Below are 14944 nucleotides of genomic sequence, written 5' to 3'. Positions count from 1 at the left end.
GGGGACGCGTGTTAATTGCCACGCGCGGTGAAGCTCCAGCTCGCGCAGAAGACTCCCATTCGGCAAAAGAGTGCAGCATTAAGTAAGGATTAAAGTGGGACACGCAGGGCGAGTGTGCAGCAGATTGTAGCCCGCGTATGCGTTTAAATGCACAATAAATGAATATGAGCTGGTGTGTTGTAGTCTGGCACACGGTTGGCAGACGCCTTTCTCTGGTGTAGACTGTGTCTGAAGGAGTAAATATGGGGAGTTGTTGGAATAATTTGCACTAAGGCCTAAACCAGAAGTAAAATAGAAACAAGCTCAGCCTGCTTTTTTTTTTACAAAATATCTATATTTAAAACTTTTGCAAATATTCAATTGCAAATTGTTCTTTTGTGCTTTTAATCGTGATGCAGTTCAGTGCAGCCATCGTTCACCCGTGGCATGTTTCATTTACTGACAAATGTGATGTTAAATGTCTCAAGCTCACTTAGTGTTGTACCTCTTAATTTATTATGTTTTGACGCTCTCTCTCTCTCTCTCTTTCGCTCTCTCCATCGTTCTCCCTGCTTTGACCCTCGCAGGTCACACAAGCAATTCTTTTTTTAAACGCATGATTAATTTCTCAGTAGGGCGACTGGCTAATGCATTATGAAAAGGAAAAAGGACGTGAAACGTATTCCAAAGGGGCTAATAGCGCTATTGTACAGCAATAAACCCTTTGCTGTTTCACATGGTTTAGACATGCTCCGCTTTTATTAACTTGTCACCGTTCCCCAACTCCCTCTCTCTCACGCACGCATGCACGCACACATAATTACGTTCCGCAGTATTTTCCTTATTTTATTTTCACGTAAATTCACAAATTTGAGTGGACATACACGTGTTTCTTCGTCATATTATTTGGATAAAAAAGTTTAAAAATCTAGTTTGACGTTGTTCAACCGCTGCAAACTAGAACAAAACTGAAGCCTTCCTAATATTCCACACAGAAAGGCTGCAGAGGTTTAACCTCAGAAGGCGTCTCTACCTGTTTTAAAAGCGCATTAAGAGATTATATTCTCTTGTCTTTCTATTGTGACGTCACCAGTCTCAATTGCAGTGGCTCGTGCCGCGCGTGGCTCGCTCCCGCGCCGCGACCCCCCCCCCCCCCCCCCCCTTCTCTTGTCCCGTGGCAGCGAGTGGCGTTCCTCCGCGAGACAAAAGCACGCGCGGCGACGGGCTAAATTGGTTTGAAAAGAAGCAGATGGGGCTCGTGCTCCCTCTTGTTCCTCCCGTTTCCTTACGCTGCACACGCAGATTTAAAACCGAGCTTAACAACCGTCGTGATTTCGAAATGGAAATTCCAGCCAATGCCAATATGTAACCGCCTGTTTAGCCAAACTGAGAATGACTAATATGGATCTGGCTTCCACTGTTTAAAAAAGCAATGAAAACAAAGTTAGGGATTTATTTCGTGTAGTTTTATTTAGTCTTAAATTATTTACAAATGTGTTAAAATGCATGTTTGACGAACTGGGGCACGTGGCTCCTCTCTGCAGAAATCCTTTTACTTTTTTTTTACTGTCGTCGCATCCTTCCATGTTTTCATTTGTCACTGGCTTCAAAATATACAAAACCTCAAATATTATGAAAAGAGACTACTTATAAAAAACAGTAACTAATATTTCTAAAGGTCAGATCTGAATAGAGCAGCCAGGTTCTCCTTCATGTCATTTCTGTCCCAGACATGAAACTTGTGCTGCAGAGGAGTTTGTTCTGAAAACAACTTTATTACATTCTTTTAATTAATGAGGGTAATCAGTATTTGAGAGAAGACTTAATTGTGTCGCTCATTCAGATTTAAAATAGGTCCGATAACTACGAGGTGCAGCTAATATCTGGGTTGTCGACTTTATATTTAGGTCTGGGCCGTTCATCTGTAATTTGCCTGCATATTTTTAGTGGGAGACATAACTGAGCAGAAACAGGAGCAACAAGCCTCCATTAGGAGCAGAGTGGGAAAGCAGCCATGGGACCCGTGGACCCCTGAGACGGTCCTGATCTGGACGAGCCGCACTGTCAAATAATATAACGCTTCCCTGGACTTTTTGAGGGTCGTCGTCGGGTGAAGTGCCGCTGCCTTTTAAAGCCCTGTGTTGTGGACTGGAAGCCACTCTGACCTGCAATTCATACAGATCATACAGTGCTTCCTGCCTTTTATCTCCAGGGAATAAGCTACACACGTATGGAGTCTGTTTCCAGAAGCCTCCTGTGCTCTGAACGCGTATCAGCTGTACTGACAGACGTTATTCTGACCCACACCGTCCGCCTGTCTGTCTCATTGCTGCCTCAGCTCCTTTTCCTCTTTCTTCTGCTCCTATGCCCAACTCTGCTTTATGACTGCGTTTAAATACTATATTCTTTTTCAGCAGACGCCTCTTCTTCTCGTCTGTAGTTACAGCTTGGTGGAAGGCAAACTCACGTGCAGCTCAGAGGCTGTGAAGCCTATAAAGTCTCACTTGTTTTATTTATTTAACTAAAAAAAAGTCCAGACATGTTGTTTAAGACACCAAATAGAAAGTGTTACACAGTAGTTTCTCCCTTTCTGATTCCGGATGCTCGTTTGGTTCAACCGCGTGTTCAGTCCGGGCTCGTGCGCGTCCTGCTCCGGTTTGACTTTCGCCTTGAGTGGCAGTTAGCCAGACGTCAATTTGACTCCAGTGACGAAACGGAGGAATGAAGTGAGTGAAGAGGCGCGCGCGCGTGGGTCGTGAATGGTGGCCTGAGCTCGTGCCACACGCCAATCAAACTGAAGGCAGGTGCGCGGTCGAGAGAGAGAGAGAGAGAGAGAGACGGAGAGGGGGAGAGAGAGAGATTACAGGGGCGCGTGGAGTCTCTGAAAAGCGAATAAAGCCGGCGCGAGCGCCGCAGTTTAGTCACATCTCATGAGCAGGCGCACTTGACACTTGGAGAAAACGCCAGGACCTGTTCTATGTGTAAAACGGAGAGTCTGCAGCTCAGCTGTGCGTTTTGTGTTCCGCGGTAAAATGAGTCTTTTAACGGTCTGGCCGTTCAGTTTGTCTCCTGACGCGGATATTTTTTGATGCGTCTTGGGAATGTTCTTCAGTTTCAGAGGTAAGAATCACATCACATCATCGCATCAGCCGTTCAACTGTCGGTTAAAATGCTGTAAATGTATTTTTGTACTTAAATGTCTTATCGGAAAAACCGTGGAGCAGGTGGAATGGTGGAAAACAACGCTAAGAGCGAGAATAACTTTCCTTTGCATTGCTAGTTTTATTTTATTATTATTATTATTATTATTATTATTATTATTATTATTATTATTATTATTATTATTATTATTATTATTATTATTATTATTATTATTATTATTATTATTATTATTAAATTCTTTGTTGTAAAACAAATCGTGTGGTTTGCGTTTCATAGGTCACTGTTCCCAAGTTAAATATGATGCCAATACTTTAAGGCCTGCATCGTTACTTTGTAAGCAAAACATGAATTCATCTGACGTTATACAGTTGTATATTATAGGCGCTCAAAATCTATTCAATGCATTTTAGATCTTAAAATCAAACAAAATCTCTCACAACTTTAAATGAATGTGACGTTTAGCCAACGCAGTTGAAAGTCCAAGCGCAGACTCACAATTTTCATTTTCGCATTTCAGCGTCAGTTTCAAATAAAAGCCTAAGATTGTCTGTAATGTTATTACAATAGAACTTTTTAAAATATTTAATTATTGACGAAAAAATGTAGCAGCTTATCTACATAAAGATATATTCTGAAATAGTTTGGTACATATTTAAAGCAGTTTCTGATCATAAAATCATAAATGTACAAAATACTGTATTAGTGATATACAGTTTTTTTTACCATAGTTACTGAACACTGTTACACTAAGTGATAGCCTAAAACATTTTAATGGGTGTGTTTTGTATTGAGCACTAATTTAAAGTGTTTTACAAGCAAAATACATTTTTTCAGGAAATCTTCTGCTGTCAAAAAATATGTACTGTAATTTTTGAGCTACATTAAAATAATATATAGTAATAATATAAAGCAATATTATAAAATAACTCATGGTAAAGTGATTCAAAGTTTGTCCCAGAAAAAATCAGCTGACATTTAAGTTCAATATTTATTGAAAAAAGTGCCTTAAAATTCTGTTTGTATGTTCAGTGTATGATTTAATCCAAATAAATCCCAACCAATGATCAGTAAATCGTAAGACATAATTTGTTGTGTTTCTAGCAGGTTCAATATTGTGCTTATGTAATAAACAAAATATTGTTTATCTCATGGATGACAATATACTTTGGAATACGCACACAAGATAAATCAGAAAATTCAGGATTTGGTTTTCATATTTATTGATGTGACGTCTAATCATTTATGTGTTAAGCATATTTAAATACTAAAAATAATAATAATTCAAAGTTAATGAATTTAGTCAGGTTTAAGTAAACATTTAACATTAAGTAAACAAGTTAACATTTTATTGGATTAAATTTTAACCATTAATTTACACACATTCAAAACAAAATTCCCTTATTCTGTAATCTACTGGCGTCTTAACGTGTTTACTGGACATTTCTGTCTCCTCTCTGTATTTTTCTAGTTTTCCTCCCACTATGGACAAAGCACACATGTCGAGCCCTAGTGACATTATAATGGCGAGCTCAACAGGCTCCTACCAGCAGGAGCCCCTGACTCCACCCAGGCCAACGCACCTCCACTCTTCGTCCTCCTCCCTGTCCTCCCCCTCTCCCTCCTCGTCCTCCTCGCCCCTGAAGCCCAACCAGGTCGGCCAGGTCATCCTGTACGGGGTTCCTATCGTATCACTGGTCATCGACAACAACGAGAGACTTTGCCTGGCGCAGATTTCCAACACGCTCCTCAAGAACTACAGTTACAATGAGATCCACAACCGGCGCGTGGCCCTGGGCATCACGTGCGTGCAGTGCACGCCGGTGCAGCTGGAGATCCTGCGCCGCGCCGGCGCCATGCCCATCTCGTCGCGCCGCTGCGGGATGATCACCAAGCGCGAGGCGGAGCGCCTGTGCAAGTCGTTCCTGGGGGAGAACGCGCCGCCGAAGCTGCCCGACAACTTTGCCTTCGACGTGACCCACGAGTGTGCCTGGGGTTGCCGTGGCAACTTCATCCCTGCGCGCTACAACAGCTCCAGGGCCAAATGCATCAAGTGCTCCTTCTGCAACATGTACTTCTCCCCGAACAAGTTCATCTTCCATTCCCACCGCACGCCGGACGCCAAGTACACGCAGCCCGACGCGGCCAACTTCAACTCCTGGCGGCGGCACCTCAAGCTCACGGACAAACACCCGCCCGACGAGTTGGTGTTTGCGTGGGAGGACGTTAAAGCTATGTTCAACGGCGGCAGCCGCAAGAGAGCGCTGCCCTCGTCGGCCCAGTGCTCCTCCATGGGCTCCATGAAAAGCCTGTCGGGTTCCGTGGTGCCGCACATGATGGGACCTGAGCTGAGCTCTCAGAAAAGAGCCCGCTTTGAGGACGACGACGATCTGGACGGAGGAAGCCTCTCTCCACATAAGACCCCGCGCAGCTACCCCGTCATCCCCGTCCCCAGCAAAGGCTTCGGCATGCTGCAGAAGTTCCCGCCCACCTCGCTCTTCCCCTCGCCGTACCCCTTCCCAGCGTTTGGACTGTGCCAGCAGAAGAAGGAGGACAGCGACGTGTCCGCTGGGCAGAAGGGCTCAGGCCTCTCTGGCCTCCTATGGCCTGGCCGCAAGGACACCTTCTACCCCCCCTTCTGCATGTTCTGGCCCCCGAGGGCCGCAGGGGGGATCCCCGTGCCCACCTACCTGCAGCCGCAGCCCAGCGCCCTCTCCTCCCTGGCAGACAACCCCTCTCTCAGGCAGGCCTTTCTGGACCTCTCGGACCCCAGTGAGCCCCCAGCAGTAGCCGGCACCGGTAACGGTGTCAGCTCGACCATGGCCCCCAGCAGTGGGACCCCCACGTCGAGGTCTGGGCTCTTTGACGCAGAGGGCTCCACGGTGATGCCCGAGCTTCGCCCTGTGGCCACAGAGGGCTGGCTCAAGCTCCTGGACAACCCCACCCTCCAAAGCAGGAAGCCCAGCTACGGCTCGGCCTTCCGCCCCGTCGTCAAGGACGCCGAGAGCCTCGCCAAACTGCACAGCAACGGAGGCGTCGCCGGGGCAACAGAGGAGGACTTCAGGGTGGCGGTGGCCAGGTCAGACCGCCAGCGGCGGCTCTCGCCGACGAGCAGCTGCAGCTACGGGAGCGAAAGCGGAGGCGAGGGAGAAGCGGAGGCCGGGGAGAGCGAGGAGGAAGGGGAGGTGGACGTGGAATCGTCCAAGCAGGAGGACGAGGAGGACGAGGGGAGCTTCGCGGTCAGGCCGCCGCACGCGCAGCCCAGCCTGTACCTCGCTGCTCTGAGCGACGGCGCCGCAGAGAGCCGGGGCAAGGAGCGAGGATACCCCGGCGCCTCCCCCCCATCCGCCTCGGAACCCGTTCACCAGGAGTCCCCTGGCATCCCCGCCTCACCTCCTGCCAGTTTGCCTCTCTCCAGCTCCACCCCACCTCACCGGGAAGAAGCGGCTTTCAAAAACGTAAATATCCCCCCAGGCCACTTTAGCTAATTATTATTTAAATGGCGCTGCAGCCGGGCGGTGATGGGATCTGCATAAGCAGATTGATAGGCCGCTTCCTCCCAGTAGAAATTGAAACAGTCACCCCACTCTGATCCCGGCTAATAGGCCCAGGCGTGGATTGTTTAATGACCATGGTGTGTTTGTTCTGCCTCTGTCATAACAGCCTGTTAGGGCAGCTCTAATCTTTAACCTGTCGACTCCCACAGAGAGAGACGAGGACGAGGAAGTGACAGAGTTATGATGAGCGTTTTTAACTAGAATATGTTAAATCCTTAATTCAGGGGCTTAACTGTAAATCCCAGTGTTGAGGAGTGGAAGCTCCACCTTTTATTATTGCAATTAAATGCCAGCAGTGGTTGATAAGAAGCAACAAAAAAAACAGTCATATGCCGCCTGAACTATATGAGGCCATTAAACACTAACCGACTGAATGTCACTTCCAGGTTCACAAGAACAGGGACGAAGGTCTTCCTGCGTACGCAACCAAAGACAACTGCAGCATCTCTGGTGAGCAAACGTTTGACGCAGAGCTCGTATAATTATCAACCACAAACACTCCTGCTCTTTGTCTCTGCACACTTAGAAAAGTTGCTGAAATAAAAAAATTACATTCTTGCTTCACACACACGATACCTACCTGTGTGTGTGTGTGTGTGTGTGTGTGTGTGTGTGTGTGTGTCTGCACTGCATCTCATCCCCTGCAGTTGTTTTACAGCTTTAGCAAATGTTGGAAGAGGCTTTTACACTTTTTCATCAAATAGCTTTCTAGTCTATTTCAGTACTCTGTTACACACTATCTGTTCCATCAGACAGCGGACTCGCTTGTATTATAGCAACTTTGTTTCATTTATTGTCTGAGTGAGTAGCTTTATTGTGTCTGTTTGTCCCTACAAGGCTCATATTCTTGTGACGTTCCATTTGCTCCTCTCATCTCCCACTCTGACCCTTTCGCTGAGCAAAAATGTCTTTTAGGCGGCGTCCTGCTCACAAACACAAATGGACCAGGAGACACACACGCGAGACACACACCATGAGCACACTTAGTTATCTCCATGTGTCTGGATAACCAGCTCAACCAATGGGCCTTACTGAGTCCTGCCTCCTCTCTTTTCTCTCTCAATTTCTCCCAGATGAAAACAAAGAGCAGAGTAGTTTCTTCGCAGCGGACAGTGAGACGTCGGCCCCCGACTACTGGCGTGAGAGCTCAGGTACTAGCACTCACTTGTGCTTGTTATTTGTTTTTTACTTTTTATGAAAGGTTCCACGGAATCTGCAGTGGGGCGGAAAACAACAAATTAAATGGTGAGGTCGAAATAGCAAAATGTAAAACTGGCTGCTTCCGAACGTATAACACTTAGTAAGACATAAAATACATTTGATTTAACTTTGTGGTAGTTTAAATCTATAACATTTATATTGGGAAATTAAATAAAAACATCTCTCAGATACCAGTAGATTGAGTGACTGTAACGGAAGCTTACAAATAAGCTTCACAAATGAAACAAAATTAGTTAAAGCTGAGGATTCGCTCATCAGTCTGCAGCTTCGCGGGCTTCAGCCGCCGCCTCCTCCTCTCAGGCAGTGAGTTAAGGGATTCATATAAATACATAAAGAGATGAAGCAGCGGAGGGAGGCGGCCGCTGCCACTCGCTGCGGCGGCGGCGCTCTTTAGCAGCGTTGTCGCCGAGCCTGTTACTCTTGGGGGGGCCGTTATAGTTCAACAAGAAAACATCAGCTCGGAGATAAGCAGCCGCGCTGGTAATCTCCATCCTAGACCCATATTGCCGCCAACATAATTGCCTTTTTTTCCCTTCTTCAGCGTAAAAACCCTTTCCCCGTTTGAAAAAGATCACAGCTTATTGCCTTTTTATATCTGTCAGGAAGACATTAAAAGTGCTTTATGACATCTGTGCCAACATTTATATCTGGCCCCCCCACTCCCTCAACCCCTACACACACACACCGTAATGATCCCTGTGCATAATGTATAATGTATTTCGAAAAATTACACGAAACAAATTAAATGAGACCACCTTTCCCCTGATTGCCAAACGTCTCCCTGGGCGGTGGGAAGCTCTACGTGATTAGAAGGCCTGATTCCTCAGAGTCCCACCAACCCCCCTCCACTGTCTTTAAACTCTCCCTCTGTTTCTAGGGAGAAAAAATAATCTAATTTTCCATTTATGTAATGCAAACCGCCTTGGCTTTGACTATTCACGGTTAATTGACTGTCAAACGAGGTTGTTATCCTCGGGCACTGTCTGCAAATTTGCTTGTCAAATGAGACAGAGAGAGCAGAGGAAAGGAGAGAGAGAGAGAGAGGGGCGAGAGAGGAGAGCTCTCTGCTCTGAATGAGAGAGAGAGGAAGCACAGAGAGGCTTAAGGAGCCGAGATATGAAATGACTAGAGGAGAATATACATATCGAGGGTGCTAGATCACTTCATTTAAGGCTTCCAGTGCTTCATTGTCACTATTCAGATGTTGGCACAAACAAGCGAACAAAACAATATAGACACTTTCTAACTGGTACATTTGACAACAGCATGTGATGGAGATGTTTGTTAAAGTAAAAGAAGATGGTGGTGCCTAAACGCAACAAGTGTTTAGCCTCCAGCAGCAACACACATCATTCCTGTGTATCTGTGATCTGTGCGTTTTGCATGCGCTTGGTGTTTCGCAGCGGCTGCTATGGGTCAGAGCGAGTCGCCTCATAGACAAGAATGTGGTAATGCAGCAGTCAGGGAGCGCAGCAGCAGAGAGTTGGGCTGCTTTACGCAAATTGACTTCAATAGTCTCACATATCTCACTGTTAAATACTGCAAACGGTTCCCTTTCATTTGATTTTTACAATAAGATTTTAAATAATAATTATATATTATTATATAAATAATAATTATCAATATAACCTGATATACTGAAAGAGGCCAAATAAGTGCAGTGCAACAAAGATCTTCAAGCTTCCAGGAAGCCACAATCTTACACTGACACCTAGAGGTCAGAGAGAGAAGTGCAGCCCTCCACTAGACAGGGAGCAGGTTTACACAGGTAGTGGGAAAATGCATGGAGGACACAGAGTAAACAAATCTGATCCAGCACAATAAAAGGGGTCATGTGACTCGCAATGATATTTTAGCTGGATGGATTGAAACTAAATAATATTTTGCTAAATGCGAACGTCGACCACCATCAATTACGCTGTTTCTGGGCCACAGTCAGACAAACGTGTGTCTGCATGTTTCCAGGTGATCAAAGCCAACGCGCCGCCTCTCCTGCGCCGCTGAAGAAGGACGTGGAGAACATGGAGAAAGGTGAAGAGGTTCATCTGTGTAAATGCTTGTGTTGCATTCTTCCTCCTCTGATGAACGGCCCTGTTAATCGGCCCCTTGGACTAATCGTCCTCTCGTCTTCTCCTTTTCATCGTCCTCCCTCGTCTCTGCAGAGGAGCTCCAGAAGGTTCTGCTGGAACAGATCGACTTCAGAAGGCGACTGGAGCAGGAGTTTCACGCTCTGAAGGGCACGTCGCCATTTCCTGTCTTCCGTAAGTCTTTTCCCTTCCTCCCCTCTTGGTGCTTTATTTCTAAGATGCCTTCATCCATCATCCTCTCTATTTAACTCGATCAGTTACTCGGATAATAATTCTGCGCAAACTAATCATAGATCATTACACTCGTTACAGATAATTTCCAGGACCAGATGAAACGAGAGCTCGCCTACAGAGAGGAGATGGTCCAGCAGTTGCAGATGGTGAGTTTACTACTCACGCTGCCGTTGCTGAACACTGATGGAAAATAAATATCACTGCTGCGCCTCTGAATGACAACTATGACGTTTAAAGAATTATGAATTTTAAAACGGCTGTAAAATGCGTCGTGGGTAATTTTAAGAACGGAGGAAAAAAAGACAACAAATACAAACTGAACACATAATGTTAATAAAACTCACTTAACAAAATAACAAGTAAATCATAATTTTGAGCTGTTGAGCGGTGTCATAAAGCTAAAGGAGAAATTGGAAGTGGACACTTGTGCTGTTGCTTATTTGTCCATCAAGAGACAGATCCAATCATCTAGTTTGTCTTTCATGGGTGAGAAGTTCCTCTGCAGCCGTCTAAGTGTTTCCGTCCACATCGATCACTGCAGCAGCTGGCAGACAGGCTGACAGACTGTGTTTGTCTTCGCTTTGTGACATATGCAACAACTGCACAAGCCTGTGTGCACATGATCACAAACAGTGAGCACGCAGCTCCACACACGAGCCGCCGCCTCCACGCGAGCGCACGCTCGTCGCATGTGCACGCACACACGCGTGAAGCGTTCAGATTTGACAAATGTGCCTGGAACGAGCAGATGGATCTGTCTGAGAGTAATGACACATTAATTTCACACAGGCGTTCAAATGATCTCCAACAAAAATTTATATTTATGATCCTGCAGCATTTAGACATTTGACTGAATAACTAACGCCAAACGCTAGAACCTCTCATTCAGTTCAGTGCGAGACTTGACACCTTTTTTCTAATCTAGCTCTGAATCACTCTTTGTTTGGACAAAACACTCAATAAGAAACTTTTTACCTCCTTATTTTTTTAAGAATTTGTCCGAAAAGGCAAAAAGAAAACACAAACCCTGTCCAATTGGCTGTGATCCAATATTATTTGTGAGACAATTCTAAATGTGTCCAATTATTGTGTGAATGAATCTAAGTCTTGTCTTTCGTTTTGGCTTCTTTCAGATTCCCTATGCAAACATCATCAGAAAAGAAAAGATTTCCCATCTCAACAAGTAGCTGAAAGGTCAGCGTCTCTTCATTCATAGGGAATTTTTGCTTTGTTTAGTATAGATTTATTTAGTGTTTTGGTATCAACTATTAAGACTCTTAAACAGAATAAGTCACTAATGTTTGTTTTCTATGCTTATTGTTTTACAGGCTTAGTCGACAGATTTCCCCAGAAAAGGAGGAAACTACTAGGATTTCTGTAAATGTAAACAGAGAAATGCAGAAGGGACACAGACAGATGGACCGTATAGTATGTACATACACATTCCTGTTGTGTTTCTGAACAGAAATCATTTGGCTGCTGTGTCCAGACTCTGCTCATAGCGCTGCCCTTAAGCTATGATAAGGTCATACTGCCGTGTCAGGTCACGCCGGTCAGCAGTTCATCCATGTTCCCTCGGGGTTAGTTTCCCAAACTGAATCAAAAGACAAACCAGTGACGTCAGAAGAACCCGGACCAGCGCCGCTGTTTTAGGCTCTCGGCTTTACTAAACCAGGACCAAAGCAACCACCGACTCCCTCCGTGCCCTGTGCAGGTGTGAAGACCTCCTGAAGGGAAGTTACAGACTTTGTCAGAACCCCTGAACGTCCAAAGCTCTTAAAAGAAGTGTGAGAGGATACAGAGACTGCATGTTATGCTCTGATGCCTGGCTGCAGGTTGTTTAATTGTACATACATCAGACTTTATGTGACAATGGACTCACAAGATTGAGGCTGTTGTCACTGTTTTTATTGCATCACCAAAAAACAGGAAAAACCTAAAGAACCATATTTTATCCCAAAGGGTCCAGTTGTGTTTATTAACTTAAACAGACACAACCCATCATTACCACCGATTATCATCACAGTTATTCATCGCTGAACAGATGAAATGTTGGTGGAGACTTAAACAAGCTGCATCTGTTAGATGTCCCAAACTTGAAGATGCCAGATGAAGAACAAAATAAAAGGCAAAAGGAACCAGAGCACAATGAATATTTGTGTTCTGGATTGTCTTTTCCCTAATAGTGCGATTAAACACGTATTTACACAGGATCGTAAGGGTGTCATACTTAATGCAAACGGTACTCGGGCAGTTTGCACTTCTACTGTATTATTTGGACGTGGTGTCTGAACATACGAATTACCTACAGTATTATGTTTACTGCTTACTACTGCAAATGATCGTGATTTTCCATTTTCTATATACAAGTAAAGGTTACATGCACATCCTGTGTCACATCTAGATTATATATATTTCACAAATCATCTTCCACTGTTAATCAGTGAACATATCAAACCGAGCAGCAGGAGAATGCGTTCCTTAGATGCACAACGTCAGCATCACATTGAACAGACTCACTTCCAACCTGAGGTAAATGTGTGCGTGTTGGCAGGTGATGAGAGGACATCCAGAGCCTCGTCATGTGGACCCGTGTGCTCTGGGTCACACAGAGAAAAGACTGACGCTTGTCAGTGTTGTATATTTACCTGTAAATGATTTTACTCAATTGTATAAAAGGTCATATTGAGAGCACTAAACATCACAGTCACTCTATTTACATGTGTTTTTGTTGTTGTTGTTATTTATTTGAGTAATAAACCTGAATGTGAAAATATTATTTATTATAGTGTTAAGAGAAAGAGACATGGTGATCATAAGTATGTATTCAAGAACAAAAATGAGAACTCACCCCCTTGTTTCTAAGATGAAATGAATGAATGGTTAAAGGTAAAAGTCATTTACTAAGAAAATTGTATCATTATAAACTGTCAATGCAGATGTATTTAAATATGTTCTTGTAGTTTCTCTACTATTTATGTGTAAATTAAAAGTCTATACAATACCCAGCATTGAATTATTTTGAGTTAGGCTAAAGTTTATAAGTTTGCTTATTGATTTTTATATTTAAATTATGACAGCTAATTTTAATTTGTTATTTAGGTTGAAACTAACAAATTCACTTTTAACATTTAAAAAGGGCAAATCCATAGCTACAACTGAATTATTTTATGATTGCGCTGAATTGAAATCGTAAATATTTATAATATTGGGTCAGTTTTTATTTTTGTCACAGTACATGGTTTTGACGCCCCACGAGACGTTTGTCTTGTATTGCACGACATTCGCTGCCGATTTACGGCAGCTGCATCTCTGGGAGTGGTTAAAAAAAGAAGAAGAAGAAGAAGGAGGAGGAGAAGAAGAAGAAGAAGAAGTTGCCAGCATGGCGTTTACTCTCTACTCTCTCATTCAGACCGCTATTTTGTGCACTAATGCAATTGCTGTGTTGCATGAAGAGCGATTTCTGAGCAAGGGTGAGTTTAGCGCCCTGTTTTCTAAAACGTCTATCACATCCTTGATATAAGGATGAATAACATACACTGATAAAGATGAATAACAATAATAACAGCTAGTTTTCGTGTAAAGTACACACGACTCAGTAAGTTACAGTACCGTTACGATATAAACTCACATCGGAGATAATATTTGTACGGTTGTTGGAACAGTAACTGCCTCCTGTTTGCGGCCTTAGTTGCGTGTTTGTCCTCTGTCTCTTTCTTCATTAACTTCCACGTCCCTGTCCTCAGTGGGCTGGGCTGTGGACCAGGGAGTTGGAGGCTTTGGAGATGATCCAGGAATCAAGGCCCAAATCCTCACCCTCATCCGCTCGGTCCGGACTGTCATGAGAGGTTAGAATGCTACGTGAAATATCACCTTAGAGAGCCTGATAATAATAAATAATATGCTACTGTATGTAATGTCATGTTGAGTAGGACTGAGTGTCATGTATTATAATCTAACACACTAAATTATGATTTTTTTTTACAGTTCCTTTAATAATAGTGAATTCCGCCTGCATTGTCCTTCTGTTATTATTCGGTTAACCATGACTGAACGGGCAGCCAGCGGACGTAGGAGCTTGTCAAGGGACAACGACAAACCACAGACACTAAACTTTCTGTTGGGAAAACAGAAGGCAACAGAATATAAGAAAAACACAACAGGCACCAAAGTCATCTTCTGTACTGATGATATATTATGGGAATAACTACACAAACTTGTGACCTTTGGTTATGTTTATAATTTTGTATCGTATTGTTATGAAATGCATCTGTTCCACTTCGGCATAACAGACTTGGACCAGGTTTGGTCCCAACACAAATTCAGCAGTGCTGATTTGTGTTGGTGCTTGTAAATAGTGTTTTCAGAAGTGATGCTGGTGGCTGTTAGAATATTTGTTTGCTTTAAACCTTTGACTTTCAGCTGTAAACTTGTTAAATAGACAGTTTCTGTAATGGATTAAGTTTACATGCAACAGCATTATTATAAACAGCACACATCCTGAAATCTTGACTTTTTTAGATGGTAAATTATATGTACAACCTGTTTAATGTTTTAAAAGCCAAACATGACCATAAAAATTCAAATAGTTTCTATTACTTAACATGACTCAGAACAGTATCTTTGTACTGTCTGCATATTGCAAAGGTTTATTAACTTTAAATAAAATGCTGACCTCACTCATTTGAACAGATTTTGTTTTATTCT

At 43.7% G+C, this 14944-nt stretch overlaps 2 protein-coding genes across 2 annotated transcripts; both read left to right on the top strand.

The window, feature by feature from the left end:
• Nucleotides 1-2832: 2832 nt before the first annotated feature.
• skor2 (SKI family transcriptional corepressor 2) lies at nt 2833-13235 on the top strand. Its single transcript, XM_029169955.3, has 9 exons — nt 2833-3099; nt 4610-6596; nt 7082-7145; nt 7769-7846; nt 9882-9947; nt 10079-10177; nt 10316-10383; nt 11371-11431; nt 11566-13235. The coding sequence occupies exons 1-8, from the start codon at nt 3068-3070 to the stop codon at nt 11422-11424; spliced, it is 2448 nt and encodes an 815-aa protein (XP_029025788.1). The 5' UTR covers nt 2833-3067; the 3' UTR covers nt 11425-11431; nt 11566-13235.
• A 316-nt stretch (nt 13236-13551) lies between these two features.
• Nucleotides 13552-14916, top strand: ier3ip1 (immediate early response 3 interacting protein 1). The gene is made up of 3 exons (XM_029168835.3): nt 13552-13710; nt 13984-14085; nt 14225-14916. Exons 1-3 carry the CDS (start codon nt 13620-13622, stop codon nt 14278-14280), a joined length of 249 nt encoding a protein of 82 aa, XP_029024668.1. The 5' UTR covers nt 13552-13619; the 3' UTR covers nt 14281-14916.
• The last annotated feature ends 28 nt before the right edge of the window (nt 14917-14944 follow it).

The sequence above is a fragment of the Betta splendens genome, chromosome 12 (assembly GCF_900634795.4).
Source record: "Betta splendens chromosome 12, fBetSpl5.4, whole genome shotgun sequence".
In the NCBI taxonomy this organism is placed as follows: domain Eukaryota; kingdom Metazoa; phylum Chordata; class Actinopteri; order Anabantiformes; family Osphronemidae; genus Betta; species Betta splendens.
The sequence above is the reverse complement of the archived record's forward strand: the minus strand, read 5'-3'. Positions and strand labels throughout refer to the sequence as shown.